Source organism: Phodopus roborovskii, unplaced genomic scaffold, assembly GCF_943737965.1.
Source record: "Phodopus roborovskii unplaced genomic scaffold, PHOROB, whole genome shotgun sequence".
NCBI classification, from domain to species: Eukaryota; Metazoa; Chordata; class Mammalia; order Rodentia; family Cricetidae; genus Phodopus; species Phodopus roborovskii.
This window is the reverse complement of record NW_026126571.1, coordinates 20,614,018-20,628,219: the sequence shown is the minus strand read 5'-3', so window position 1 is coordinate 20,628,219 and position 14,202 is coordinate 20,614,018. Positions and strand designations below refer to the sequence as shown.

General features: G+C 46.0%; 1 protein-coding gene across 1 annotated transcript; it reads left to right on the top strand.

The window, feature by feature from the left end:
• Nucleotides 1–2,140: 2,140 nt before the first annotated feature.
• On the top strand, nucleotides 2,141–3,172 carry Prr15 (proline rich 15). The gene has a single exon (XM_051202871.1). It carries the CDS (start codon nucleotides 2,294–2,296, stop codon nucleotides 2,666–2,668), a length of 375 nt encoding a protein of 124 aa, XP_051058828.1. The 5' UTR covers nucleotides 2,141–2,293; the 3' UTR covers nucleotides 2,669–3,172.
• Nucleotides 3,173–14,202: the final 11,030 nt, after the last annotated feature.

The window sequence follows — 14,202 nt, the reverse complement described above, 5'->3', positions numbered from 1 at the left end:
GCCTGAAACTCAAACCACAGAGCAAGAACAGAACGCGGACAGGGCGCGGCTCAGTGTAGTTTTTTCTCCAATCAGAGTCTTCAAGGCTGAAGCCACGTACGTGACTTCGTCCAATCTGGTCCCTAGGAGGGCGGGAACGCCAGCGCCTACCTGCACCTGTAGCTAGCTGGGTGGCCGCCACCCATCCCACCCTGACCCTCCCCGCCTCCGTGGTTCTCGCCTCTTCAGTCCTTTGACCAGCCACCAGCAGATGGACAGATGTCTCCGCGGCGCGTTCCTAGGGACGCTCAGGAAGAGTGAGTGCGCAGGAGTCAGCAGCGGAGGCCGGAGGTCCCGTCTCTCAGAGGACTGGGAACATCTCAAGCAGGGGATAGGGATGCGCCCCAGAATGTGAAACTCCCACCAGGAAAGGCTGTCTGGGCTCGCCCTGGGGCAGCGGATCTGACAGCCCCCGCGACCTAAGCAGACCGTGCTGCCAAGGCCGGGTGGTCCTGGCAGTGTGCGGGAGTCAAAGGTGTTGGGCCAGACCAGCAACAGCGATTCCTGCATCTCCCCGAGACCGCGCCAGCCTGCACCGCCCTAAGCTTCAGGCAACCCTGAGACATCCCTCGGTTCTCTCCAGAGCCAGCGGTGATCCTGGAAGCCCCTGTAGGTGAGCGAACCAGGGTCCCTGTATGTCTGACTAGACTAGACCCTGCCGCTGCGACTCCCTGGAGAAATGTTCTATCACGCCTCTCCGTGACCCTCTTCCTGCTGCCAGAGGAGAGGTCCCCAGAACAGTGCTCTACCCACTTTTACATTATTTGTCATCTTTTTCTTGTGCAATTCTTACAAAGCCTTTCCGTGCACAACAAGTTGATCACTGAGGAGAATAAAGTGTCTGGTGGAGGACTGAGGTTTCGCGGTTGCCTTGAGTCAGAGGTTTCTTCTCCAGGAATGCAAGGTAGGAGAGAGCAGGGTGTTTGAAACCCCACTGCTGACGGTGTCTGAGGGTATGGACGCCTTTCCTAAGGAAAGAACTCAGGGCCGTTTCTGCTTTTACGATTGTTGAGTCCCAGCCGGAGAGTGTCCTCGGGGCATCCCGCCCTCCTAGGGACCAGAATGGTCACTGGGCTGTCTACCAAAGGCGCAGGGACTTCCTCTCTCCAGCAGTTCCGGGAGAACATGCAGCAACAAACGTGGCCCATGATTCCCTCTTTTGAGCACTCACGAACCCGGAGCTCGGCTGGCCGAGTGGGAAGCGAAGAACCTAGCTGAAACCCAGAAAGGGGCGGTGCTCGAGAGCCCTGCCCACTCTCGGTGGTCGCATCCAGTTGCAGGCACAGAGGAAGTGTGCCAGTATTCTGGCTTGCAGTATTAGGGGTTTGGGGCTCCGTTGCTCCGTTGCTCCGTTGTTCAATGTTTGGGGGAAGAAGAATGTTTTTCTGGAGTTCTGGTTGCGCTCTCTCCTTTGGAGGATGGAGTCGCGCAAGAGAATGTACCAGAAGTCTTTAGTTTACAGCTTGCTTGGGAGATAGAGAGCTAAGGGAACTGGGGCTAGGGCCCATGGTTTTCCTACACTCCCAGTATTAGCCTCTTGGGAGTAAAAGGAAGAGTGGGGTGGCGGTTTTCAAAGTAAGTTAAGTCTAGACAGCCTCTGAAAGTCACAAGGCAGAAGTGGTTTGAAGCATTTGGTGTAAGTACAATGTCAGGCTTTCTCGCTTGGAAACACTCAACATCCTAGGGAATGGTCTTAGAGAAACGTGGGTCTGTTTGCCTGATCTTCAATGCTCACCTGTAGTTGGCAAGGTGCCCCCCACCCCCGCACGCCCCGTTGCTCCTCTGAAGAAAGGCGGTTGGTTCAAGAGCTGGTGGACACCTATAGTGGTCCTACAGTCAGATGGAGTGGCAGCTGAGCCAAAAATCCCTTTGGAGCCAGGCTGATCAAGATGGTCAGACCTCCACTGGTGGCTACTGCACTTACTGGGGAGTTTGGACAAAGGTTGAGGCCAGGAGTTCAAGGTAATCAATCTTGTAGATCAGCCTGTGTCCTGCTGCAGGCCTCTGGGTCCACCGCGCCTCCTGCGGGCCCTATGGCTGGAGCCCCAACTCAGAGGGAAGGAGAGTGGGGAGCCTGCTACTCTGATCAACCAAATTTTGTTCTCTTCCTTGTGCAGGGCACTCCCTTGATTCCTGCCAGCGCTGACGCCTGGAAAGGCTGGAGTGAAGAGTCTGAGACCACGGAGAGAGGGAGGACGTCCTGACTGGGGCCCCTACCCACACGGGGCGACCGGGGTCCCCAGGCCTGCGGGCCATGGCGAACAGTGGCGGCTCCACCAGCAGCTCTGGCCCCTGGTGGAAATCGCTAACCAGAAAAAAAAGCAAGGAAGTCACGGTGGGGGCGCAGTCTCATGTTCAGCCAGAGGCCGAGGGTCATGCACCGCCTTACTTGGATCGGACTAGCAGCCCTAGAGAGATCCAGCACTCCGACGTCCTTGGGGACACCAGAGAGCCCCCCAAGTCAGATAAATTGTGTGAGGAGAAACCGTGCAACAGCCGCCGCAATTTGAAGATCTCACGCTCAGGCCGATTTAAGGAGAAGAGGAAAGTGCGTGCCACGCTGCTTCCAGAAGGAGACAGGTCCCCTGAGGATGCCAACTTTCCAGAGGACCCCCAGGAGCACAAGTAACAGCCTGAGCAAGCTTCCATGACTGTCTCTCTAATACCCGGGCCCTGGTACTTGATGTCTCACCAAGTTCAGAACATTCAGGGGGCCAAGGCCTTCACGATTTTTTTTTCTAGAAAGTGGTATCAGCTGAGTCTTCAGTATTCCTTGACGCAAAAGACAAGTAAGTATTTGTGGGAAGGATAGATCTCTGCTTCTGAGGAAGTTGGCTTTTTAAAACGTCATTCTGAGGCATCACAATGGAAAGGCACTAAGTATGTAACCATCTCTCTGACTTCCCAAATGAAGCCGCGCTCTTACCTAGGACTCTGGAGAGCAAATTATAGTACTGTTTTTAATGACTGAGAAATGCACTTTAGGGTACTACCCTAGTTTTATTCCTATGTGAAGGGATGGGAGAGGACACCCCCCCTCCACCGTTTAGAAGCATCCAGAAGATTGTTTTAAATGAGGACTGCAAAGCTGTATGCCTGTTTATTGTGCACTATTAAAATTGTTGAAATGTAAGACTTAAGGTGACTTTGTATTTTTTTTTTTTCCTATTCTAACTGTGAAACTCATCATACTTAAAAACAGGCATGCAAAGTCCTTAAGTGACAAGGTTAATTATTGGCCACACAGCTACTGCTGGAAAGCTGCTGGGCAAAGAACTTTTCTAGAAACCAGCAATACCCAGCTGGAACCAGCTTGCCAGGTATTTCCATTTGCCAAGCAAATTGAATGGAAGGGAAGTACCAATCCATGCTACCTAAATTCTCCTGTTCCTTCGATGTATTTCCAGAGTAACTCACAAAGCTAGTAGTGCATCCTTTTCAGTATCCATTGTGACTCTCACAAGAATTGTCCAAACACATTTTAATGCATGGACTGAGCTCATTCAGTTTGTGCAAAGCTGCCTTTCCCACCTGTTGTTTGAAAATCCATGTCCTTCTGTCTGAGTCTACATTTTTCTAGCTTCAAAGCCTTTCATCTGTCAAGCCGAAGATTCTTAACAGCAACAACAACAACAAAACCTACCTGTTTGCTTTTATTATGAACTTCAAGCAAAGCAGGAAATGAATACCACCTGCTTTCAGCAAATTGCAAGAGTATTGTTCCCTAGAGAGAGGCACCCTAGCTCTTCCCAGCACTAGCTGCCTTATTTACAAACGAATGTGGAGATGTCACCCTCACCCAAATGTGCTTCCTTTTAGTCAATAACAAGGAAGCAGGCAGAGAAGCTCCATTTGTTATATATGAAGGCTGGGATTTATTGTTGTTGTGGTGGTGGTGGTTATCAAATTACTTATTTATGAAACAGTAAAAACCATTGGCTGGCTAAAGAAATCTCACAGAGATATGTGGCGAGGATGGCTAAAGTGCACTGAAATTAATGACAAGATTGGGTTCCACTGTACATAATGGAGTTAATGGCCTGCTACCTCAGTTTCTACATACCTAAGACCTTACTCATAAGGAAATTGCTAGCGATTATTTACCGGTGATCACAGGTATCTTACATTAGAATGGAAAAAATGCATTTTCCTCCTTTATTATTGTCTTATATTCTTTGTAAGCATGACAAAACTTTCAAAGTGCATTTAGAATCAGAAAGTGTCTGGGAGGGGAGGGAGGTAGGCTTCTGGGATAAGGAAGACTTCCCACAGGTTTAAGTGGACTTCCTATGTCTATTCAAATGAAGGAGAGTTGAGAAATCAGAATGGATGAAAGGCTGTAGGTAATGGGGGCATGCGGGCTGGAGTGAGCAGAGCAGATATTGAGGAATAAAGTTATGGAGAAACTTCCTGAGACATTTCGATGTCAGTTTGTAGGGAATAATAAAAGCTAGAAGAGGCACCTAGGCAAAATGTCTTCTGCCCTCAGGAAGACAATAAGTCAGGGCTGTTCTCATCTAGAAAATTAGGCCTGCACTTGAATAATGCAAAAACCTTATACTTGCACTTTCATCAACTATTTTATTGCTTTCAGAACTATCTTTCAGGACTAGAGAGATGGTTAAGAGTACACTGGCTGCTCTTCCAGAGCACCTGAATTCAAATCCCTGTACCCACATGTTAACTCAACCATGTATAACTGTAGTCCAATGAGATCTGATGTCCTCTTCTGGGGTACAGATCTGCATTCAGACAAAACACCTATATATGTAAATAAATAACCCTTTAAAAAAAAAAAAAAAAGAACTGTCCTCTTCCTTCTTCAAAATTCCTCTAAATCCACAAAAGCACTGGCATTTTCCCAGCTTCCGTGTGTGGTGTGTGGTGTTGGATTTCATCCAACTCTGTAATTGCATGGATATCCAATAGCAGGCCCAGAGCAGTAGGATTTAGGGACGTGACATCCTTACCCCACTATTCTGAAAAGAAATCGTGCTCTAGGCAGTTGTGTCAGTTAGTGCAATTCACAGTTCACCACTGAGGTCTGCGATTACATCATTTTCGAGAGCTCCTGAATTATGCATCAGGAAGAACATTCTGATTTAATCCCAAATCAGGGAAATCTGAAACCACACAAAATTGGTAGAATAATAAGGTCATGAGTAAGCTAAGATAATCTGACAAAGTGTCTTTCTGGGATTTGTACACTTTGCAGGTAATTAACTACATTCCCAGAATCAGTACAGACTTGCAACACTTCTTAAACCTTGCAATCGTACAGTAGACAATGGGGAAAAATGCTACAGAATGAGCCTGGAGTTTATTAAGTTACAAGTTTTGGTTTGCTTTAAATGTCTTTATAAGTGAAATTTTACTCCCAAATTTGGAAGCCAGTGAAGGCTATTTGCTACTGTGCCTTCCAAGTGATTTGAAGGAGACACCCACGTCTGATGGTGAGTTCACTAAACAGTAGTGTAACCATGACGATTACACATGGATAATTTTGCCCGGATGAGTCTTTGCAAAGTTGGTGGCTGAGCAGTGACTAGTATTTCAGGTCCCCTGGCTGTTCCTTTGTGTTTGTCCTTCTGTTGCTCACCCAACTCTGGCTTCCACTTCAAAAGCCCTGGCTGGGACTCGGTTCTGCTTATACTGGATCGGAATTTGGGCAGGTTTTTCTTTCTTTAAAGATTTTGTTCTGAGACACTATGTGAGGTTAACACCTCTGGTCCTGCCCAGTCTTTAGAAGAAAGATTCGAAACTGGCAGTGAGTGGGAACATCCGCCAAAGCCTCATCAGAAATAGTTTCTTGACACACACAGAAGAACATATTGGTGCTTTAAAACAAATCAATCAAACAATGAGCAGAAAGAATGTCAAGTATAAGATGAACAACAAAAAAAATTAAGTGAAGGGGCATGAATATCCAGGGGACCAGAGTTCTTTAATAATAAAGAAAAGACTATCCTTTTTCCTAAGATGTGAAAAGCCAGCACAAAAAAAGCAGATACACTAATCTGATTTTCAAAAATTTTTACAAAGTTTTTTGTTATTAAAAAAAAGTTTGAGTTTGAGGTTAGCCTGGTCTATGAAGCAAGTTCCAGAATAGCCAGAACGGTTACACAGAGAAAGCCCATCTTTTTTGAAAAGCCAGGGGAAAAAAAGGTCTTGGGAAAAAGTACAATACACTGAACACATGGACCCAGATCTATACACTCAATGACCTTTCATACAGTTAGAATAGGCCTTCAGAATAGAAGCTGATTTTTAAGTCTTTTCATGAAATACTTTATAAGAACTATATTAAATTTTAAAAGTTTTGTGGGGACAAATTTATCTCAATAGCAAATAGAAAGTGGGACCATTTGGATGTTCACTTACAAGCTCACTTTTCTAAGGAACGAATGTGGGACTCATTCTGAACATGTTGACAAGTCCGCTGTCTTGGGGCAACACTGTCCTTGTCCCCTCATCTCAGCTCCGCTGCCTGGCTCCACAGTCATCTTTCTTTTGATGATCCCCATGAGGTTTAGCAGTGTGTAAAAGGGGACTGCAAGAGGTCCTGGAGAGGTTCACCGAGCACTGAAGATTCCGAGCTCAGAGGGTGCAGCACACGCAGTCACAGATCATCTCTGAGAGATGAATGTGAGGAAAGTATACATGTCTGACCTTAGCAGAGACAGCTGGGCATTTGTATCTGAAGACTAAGAACTGGGGGCCATAGTAAATGACACTGGAGGCCAAAGACAAGCAATCCTTATGGGTATGCCAAGGAAGGGATTTAACTAAATTGGGCTGCAGGTAAAATAGTGGGCTCATAATCATCACGCCAGAGTTTTTTGGCCTAACCCCATGAAATAATATGATCCCAGGAAGGTGTATCTTTATCTCTGGGGTGTGGAACATGAATGTTGATCCTTAAGTTAAAAATTTTCTGGCTCCAAAGTGCTAAGTTTCACTTTGAGGAAGGCAAAAATGAAAATCTCCAGCCCTGACTGACTGGGTAAGGGATTAGGCACCGATCTTTTCGCTCTTTTTCAAAGGGATTTAACCTTGTTTTACAAACACACTGGATTAAAAGCTTCTCCCAGTAGCCAATGAGTAAGTGTAACCGTTGGCTCACACCCTCCTCCAGAGAATGGCTAGTGGAAGCCCTTTGTGCTTTCCAGGACACCTGCCTTAGTGCCTTCTCTGACTTGCTCTTCTACAGGCCTTAGGTAAACGAGGCATTTATTTATTTACTCTGCCATAAAATGAGGGGGTGGGGTTTATATTCCAGCTTTAAAACTCTTTCTTGTGCTGCTATTTGAAGCAAATGGTAGTAAAATTATATCATGTTCAGTGTTTGCCTTAAAATGGAAGGAACTAGGTACCTGGTGGTCAGGCACTACCACCACCTTGCTGTCTTTTGGCCCAGAATTTGACTGTACTCCTGCTACCTAGGAGCATTGAGGGTCTTTATTTGTGGTGAAAATGTGATTGCAGGTGTTGTAACTAATTAGCATTGAAAGGTGTGCTTTGGGGACAGGGGACCCAGCTCTTATTCTGTTGGGAAATGGTTACACGTGCAGACTCATGTAAAAAGCTAAGCATGGTGGTTTGTGCTTTAGAGAGTTAGGACCAGTCAGATCCCTGTGGTTTGCTGGCCAGCCCTCTTAGCCTGATTGGCATGCTCCTGGCCAATGAGAATCACTACCTTAAAAACAAGGTGATGGCTCCTGAAGGATGGCATTGAGGTTGACCTCTGGCCTCCACACACATACGCACATGCACACATGCATGCATGCACTATGATTTAGGGCTGAGGGTAGAGGATGCAAGGCTGTGAGTTCAACCATCCCTAGCTTTGTAAAGAAAACCAGTGTGTTTTCAGATCTATAATTTCATCTGTTTCTCATAACTAGCTCCCAATTGTGCAAAATGTTATTAATAAATGGGATGGCCTGTCTATTTAAAAGGTTTTCCATAGACTGTGTGATGCTGTTCTAAGTCAGGAATGCTGTCTAGGTCACATGTGTGTGATGCTGTTCTAAGTCAGGAATGCTGTCTAGGTCACATGTGCACATACACATTCATGCACACACATACACATGTATGCACACATGCACAGGAATGTGAACATAGTCATTTCTCAACTCTTCATCTTTTCCTGAATTCCCGCAGGGAAGACTATTCCCTTCGCAAGGACTGCGACCCCTGTCTTGCTTTCCCATAGGACTAATAGCTCCCCTATAGGTTTGCCTTGGACTATGCAGACTTATGTCCTGCTTGTCATCTCTGTCAGAGGTCACATTCTTTCCACATCCTGCCCTGTAAACCTTCACGAGATTTATGAGTGCCATTCCAATGGCTATCGTCTCTATCCCGAGTATCTCAAGGCTCAAGTATTGGAGGCTCATTCCTCAGTCTGTGGCACCGGGATAAAGAGGTGGGACAGTCAGTGTGGAGTCTAGCTAAGGCCACTGGGGAACAAGGCACAGTGGCACACACCTCTATTCCCAGTGTTTGGGAGGTGGAAGCGGGACGGTCAGGAGTGCAAGATCGCCCTTGATGCCAGCCTGGACTGTCTGAGACCCTGAAATAAACCATTTTCTCCTCAAGCAGGTTTTGCTCAGTGTTTTATCACAACAACAGAAAAGGCAAGCTAGGTTGCCTGGCCTAGAATATTTGCACTTACACTGATACATAGAAGAATATATTCTCCCTGGGGATAAAAATTCTGCCTGCGTTTCTAATCCCAGAGACAGGGGAAATAGCAGGACACATTCTCATCCTCACAATTCCGCATGGGTTATTTGAGATGACCACCTCTGTCCAGGGAATGACTGTCTTATATGGGATGCCTTTGCAAAGGTGTCGGGGTTGGAATTCAGGCTTCAGATAAGTCCTTAGCAAGTCCTCATAGGATGTCAAAGCTGACGAGTTTTGCAAGCTGCCTGCTGCAGAGAACCGTATGTCTGATTGAAGGCGACCCCTCTCATCTACACCCTCAAGTATATTTGACATTTCTTTCTTTCACATTGTGGTCAGCTCTCAGGGTTTGCATGGAGTGACTAAGCCAGGAGAGCCTGGGTGACACGGGGTAGCAGATGTGTCCTAATGAGCATCTCCAAAGGCACAAGAGTCTGGAAAGCCAGAGCCCCAGCGCCCATACCTTCCCCAGCTGGATAGAGTCAAAACAGGATGTGTGATCATCTCCAACCCTTCAGAACTAATACGATCCTTTCCAGAAAGCTTTGAGGGGAAAAGCCACTTGTCACTCCCTTTCAGTCACAGAGACACAGGGACCAGGCTTCCTGTGAACAAGGGTAGATTTTACCCAACGTGCCTCTAAGCATGGGGACACCCACGGTTTGAGTTGGGCACTGCACTTAGTCTACTAGTCTTGTTTCTGGGATTTATAACCCCAGTGCAATTCAACATCCCCATTGTGAGTACACAGAAGCTGCTGAGACAAAGAAATGGAAACGCCTAAGTCATCCATGCATTACACATCCCACAGGTTCAAGCCCTGGAGATGCTATTCATGTATTCACTCATTTATTTACTCACCAAATAGCTACTGAGTTCACCCATTCTTCTAGTTATCCAATATATTTGTTAGGTACCAAGCAGTTCATTCAACTTCAGGTACAGAAGGAAAAACAGAGCTGAACGTCAGCCTGTAGCACATTGTTATAAATGCAAGGCAGACTGTGGATTGGCCAAGAACCATTCGGGATGTTGGATTTATTGACATTCCAGACTGTGCTGTTTCCAAAAGGTGGCCAAGGTGCACCACATTGTGAGGGACTAAAAGCTTTGCCTCTGGACCAACATACCTGAGCCAATCCATAGTGTAGACAATTAGAAGATGGGACATTCTGCCTCTCAGACTGTTCACAGAGGCTACAGCAGTCATTGGTAGCCTGGGGCCCTTCCTGAATTCTAAAATCTTAACAAATCTGAGAGATTTCTCCAACAAGCAAGTTCCTCTCTCTCTCCTCCTTTCTCTTCCCCTGACAGTCAGGCTGTAATGGAGGAAGGCTCTATCCAGACACACCTTCCTAAGTGTGGAATGCTCTTTCTGTGGCAACAGACTTCAGTGCAGCGGCCCAGCTGGCTGCCTCCCTTGAGTCAGCAGTCAGGTCTCCCTTGGTTGGTCAGGGAAGTGGTAAACATAGACTACAAGTTCACTAAACACAACCTGATTTCCATCCTTCTTCCTTCTATTCATCTGAGAATCAGATTCACCATTCTTTAATCCACTTATCAGGAGACTCATTCAAATATTTAGGCTTAGGCTTTCCTACGTATTAAAAGACACTGTTGCTACCAAACCTCGCCATCTCTCTGGGGAATTACAGGAGTGAGATCCATTCGTTAGATGACAGCATTTACAAGCCCCTGGGGCAACCTGCCATGTAGATCTGCCTACCACTGAACTTTGCCTGATAGCTAAGAAACAGTCACAGCTGCTGTTAAATAGACCAGAACACTGACCACACTCTATGACCTGTACAACTTGCCTGTTTGGGAACTGCTTTTATATGATTGGATCTGGACAAATACTGCTTGTGCTGGAGTTTTAGTTTATTGTTCCTGCATTCACATCCCCTTGGTACTGTCAAGGTGTGGCACCTGTTTCCTAGCCCTTTGTAGGTTATCTCACAGTTTGCTCTGGTCAAAAAGTATGCTAGAGGGGTTTTACTCCAATCTATGTGTATTAGTTTTCACAAGCTGATGTCATAAAACACTACAGGCTGGGGGCTTAAAGGATAGAAAGTTATTTTTCCAAAATTATACACACATACACACACACTTGCTCTCTTTGAGGGCACCTACCATTCAACCTTTATTAACTCCTTGCAGATGTACCACCAAATTAACTTTGGGATTGGTTTGGTTTGGTTTAGTTTTTCAAGATAAGGTGTAACTGTGTAATTCTGTCTGCCCTGTAACTCACTCTGTAGGCCAGGCTGTCCTTGAACTCACACAGATCTGCCTGATTTTGCCTCCAGAAGTGCTGGGATTAAAGGCATGCACCACCACCACACCTGACTAAATTTTAGAACAATATAGTCCCTAGGATAAAATCCAGGCCTTGAGGGGGTCCTACCAGCTTCTATTCTTTTTGTGTCCCAGCCCCAACTTGAGGCAACTCTGACCTATCCTCCTGATGGTGGAGAGAGAAAGACCATAGGAGCAGACATGGGACTACTCTCATTAGGTCTCCTGAAAATAGCAGGTGTGTGTGTGTGTGTGTGTGTGTGTGTGTGTGTGTGTGTGTGTGTAAGAGAGACAGAGACAGAAAGAGAAATGTGCATATCAACACACATATATGTGTGTATATATAAACTGTGTGTATGTAAGTGTATAACAGGTGGTGTGTGTGTGTGTGTGTGTGTGTGTGTGTGTGTGTGTGTGCGCACGCACACACACACACATCAAGGTAGCCTCAGTTACAAGTGAGTTTCATTATCTCTTAAACATTACACTTGTTTGTGGCCATGTGTGTAGGTACGTGTTCATGAGGGTGCATGTGTGTAGGTACGTGTTCATGAGGGTGCATGGGCATGTCCAGGCTGCACCTGTGTCTGCATATGTGTGCGTTTGTATGGAGTCTGGAGGCTTGGAGGTTAACTTCAGCCTTCATTCCTCAGGAGACATCCACTTTGCTTTTAGGTGACAGAGCTCCTCTCTAGGCTGAGCCTCCCTCATCAGGCGAGGCTGGCTAGCTAGTAAGCACCACCTGTCAGCTGTCGTGGTCTCCCCAGCACTGGAAGTTCAAGAACACTTTACCGTACCCGGCCTCTTTACAAGTGTTCCGAGGACTGAACTCTGACCCTCAAGCTTACGTGGCAAGGACAAACATTAAGTGTCTGTTGTCTTTCTGTGCATATTCTTTTTCATAGCTGTTGTCCATGCTCCCATTATAGCCACTTTCATTATTCTTGTTCATTAGTCGGGAGGCTTTTGCTTGTTGTTTGTCTTATTTCTTCATCTGCAGTCTTTCGCCCACACTTACATCACGACAGGATTGAACTATTGCGCTCTTGCCTTTGTTTGTATTATGGTTGTTTTGTATTGGCTTGCTTCTTCGGATATTTCCTGTTTTTCTTTCTTTGGATTTATTTACTTATTTATATTTTGACTGATTGTTGTGACTATCCAAGAGGACTATCATTTTCCTGGGTAACTTACCAATGAGTTGTCCTCACTCTTTTTTTTTTTTTTTTTCCTTCCAGCCTTACGCTAAGTGATCATTCACCAGCAATAACCATGTGTTTTATTGAATGAGAAGATGCTATCTGGAGGTGAGGTGATCTCCAAAAAGCACATCCTAGCTCACCAACTGTATGATAATGATATAGTCATAAGGGATTTTGCAGTTGTCGTTAACAGTTTAACAGTGATCACACCCTGGATTCTCCAGGTGGACTCTGCATGACTATTCACAGCTGTACACAAACAATGGCCACTCTGGAGTGGCACAGTGGAGGAGGAGCTGGCCATGCCGGTGGGAAGCAAAGGCCAGAGTCAGTGAGCCTCAGTGGAAGGAAAGCCTGAACCACTGCCTTAAAGCGGCAAGGACAGCTCTCTCCCAAACCTGCAGCCTTCTTCATAACTCAGTTTGGAACTTTTGGCTTCCAGAACGATGGGAGTAAACTTGTGTTGTTCTAAACCACTGAGTTGGTGGTCATTTGTTATGGCAGCTAGAGAGTCTACCACATTAGCCTTCAGTCCTTCGGTGGCCTCTCTGTTAGAGTAAGTGTGCATATTTTACTCTGTTGACCAGCTATGAGAAGACAGAGTGAGGTGTGCAAGGTCCCAGAGAAAAGGGGGTAGAGAGGCTGGAGGTGGGTGGAGATGCTAACTTGAGAAGGACAGAAGGAAGAGACGAGGAAAACATTAAACAGAGGGAAGTGCAAGAGAGAGAAATGAGGTAAAGATAGGTTAGCATCCAAACAGAAAGGCCCTTTCCGTCGCCTCCCACTCGACCATCCACAGCCCTCCCCTCTAAGCACTGTCCTGATCTCCAATCCCATTTGGCATTCTGCAAGTTCGTTTATTTGTGCTCCCCAGATTTTCAGACAGTCCTGGTCTCTAACTTACAGGCAGGAGACAGACCATTGGAAGCCATAAGTCTCAAGCTCACCCAGGAAGCTTCCTTTTGCATAGCCATAGGGTGCCTTAAAAAGTTGTGGAACCTGCAGGGTCTCCTGCTTAAAGCTTAGACTGCCACAAGCACCCACTTGGAATGCTTCTGCGGTCACATCGCCTCACTCTCTTTGCCACCCACTGCACAAATGAGCTCAACAATGCAAGCAGCCCACAGTGCAAAGCGTTCCAAAGGCTGGGAAGCCACTATGGCTGTTGTTATTGCTTATGGTTCTTCTGGGTTTGAATGGAGGACTTCCAGCATCTCTGCCACCCCTAATGGTCTCTGGATGGGAAGTTAGTTCCTCTAAAGAGTTCAGGGAACAAAGGTAAGTGTTGACTTGAGGTCTGGGAAATAGACAACTGCCATCTACTGCCCATCGCCCTCATCAGTTTTTTTGCATTCTCACCCAATTTTTGAAAATTTCTCTGAATTTCTTTCTAAGCACTTTTTCCATTGTTTTTGCAGAAAAGATATTTCATCATTTTAAAAGTCTATTTTATACTGTAGATCGCCTAGTTTTGCGTTTGTTTGGTTGGTTTTTTTTGTTGTTGGTTTTTTTTTTTTTTTTTTTTTTTTTGTTTTAAGCATTTAAAAACTTACATGTGATAAAAACAAACCTCTTTGGTATACAGTTCTGGAGTCTGGGGAACATTTTGGAGTAGTGTAACAGTTGCCCATCGTTGGGTGGTGGTGGTGTATGCCTTTAATCCCAGCACTTGAAAGGCAGAGGTGAGTTCGAAGCCAGCCTGCCATACACATCGAGTTCCAGTTGCTTCCATCAAGATATTAGACATTCACTTTCCCTTCAGTGCTGGCAGCTGCCCAGCTCCCAGTTATAACGGATTCAGAGACCTAAAAAGCCCCGTGGGCCCCTGGGTGCTCAACCCTTACCTGACATGGAGGAGAATGCAGCATCAAAAGCCCATTGGCATTTTTTGAAGCAGTCTCTAGCCCAACACCCACTGACTCGAGCCACGCCCTCCCTCGGTACAATTACAAGAAAGCTGAGAATGAAGACA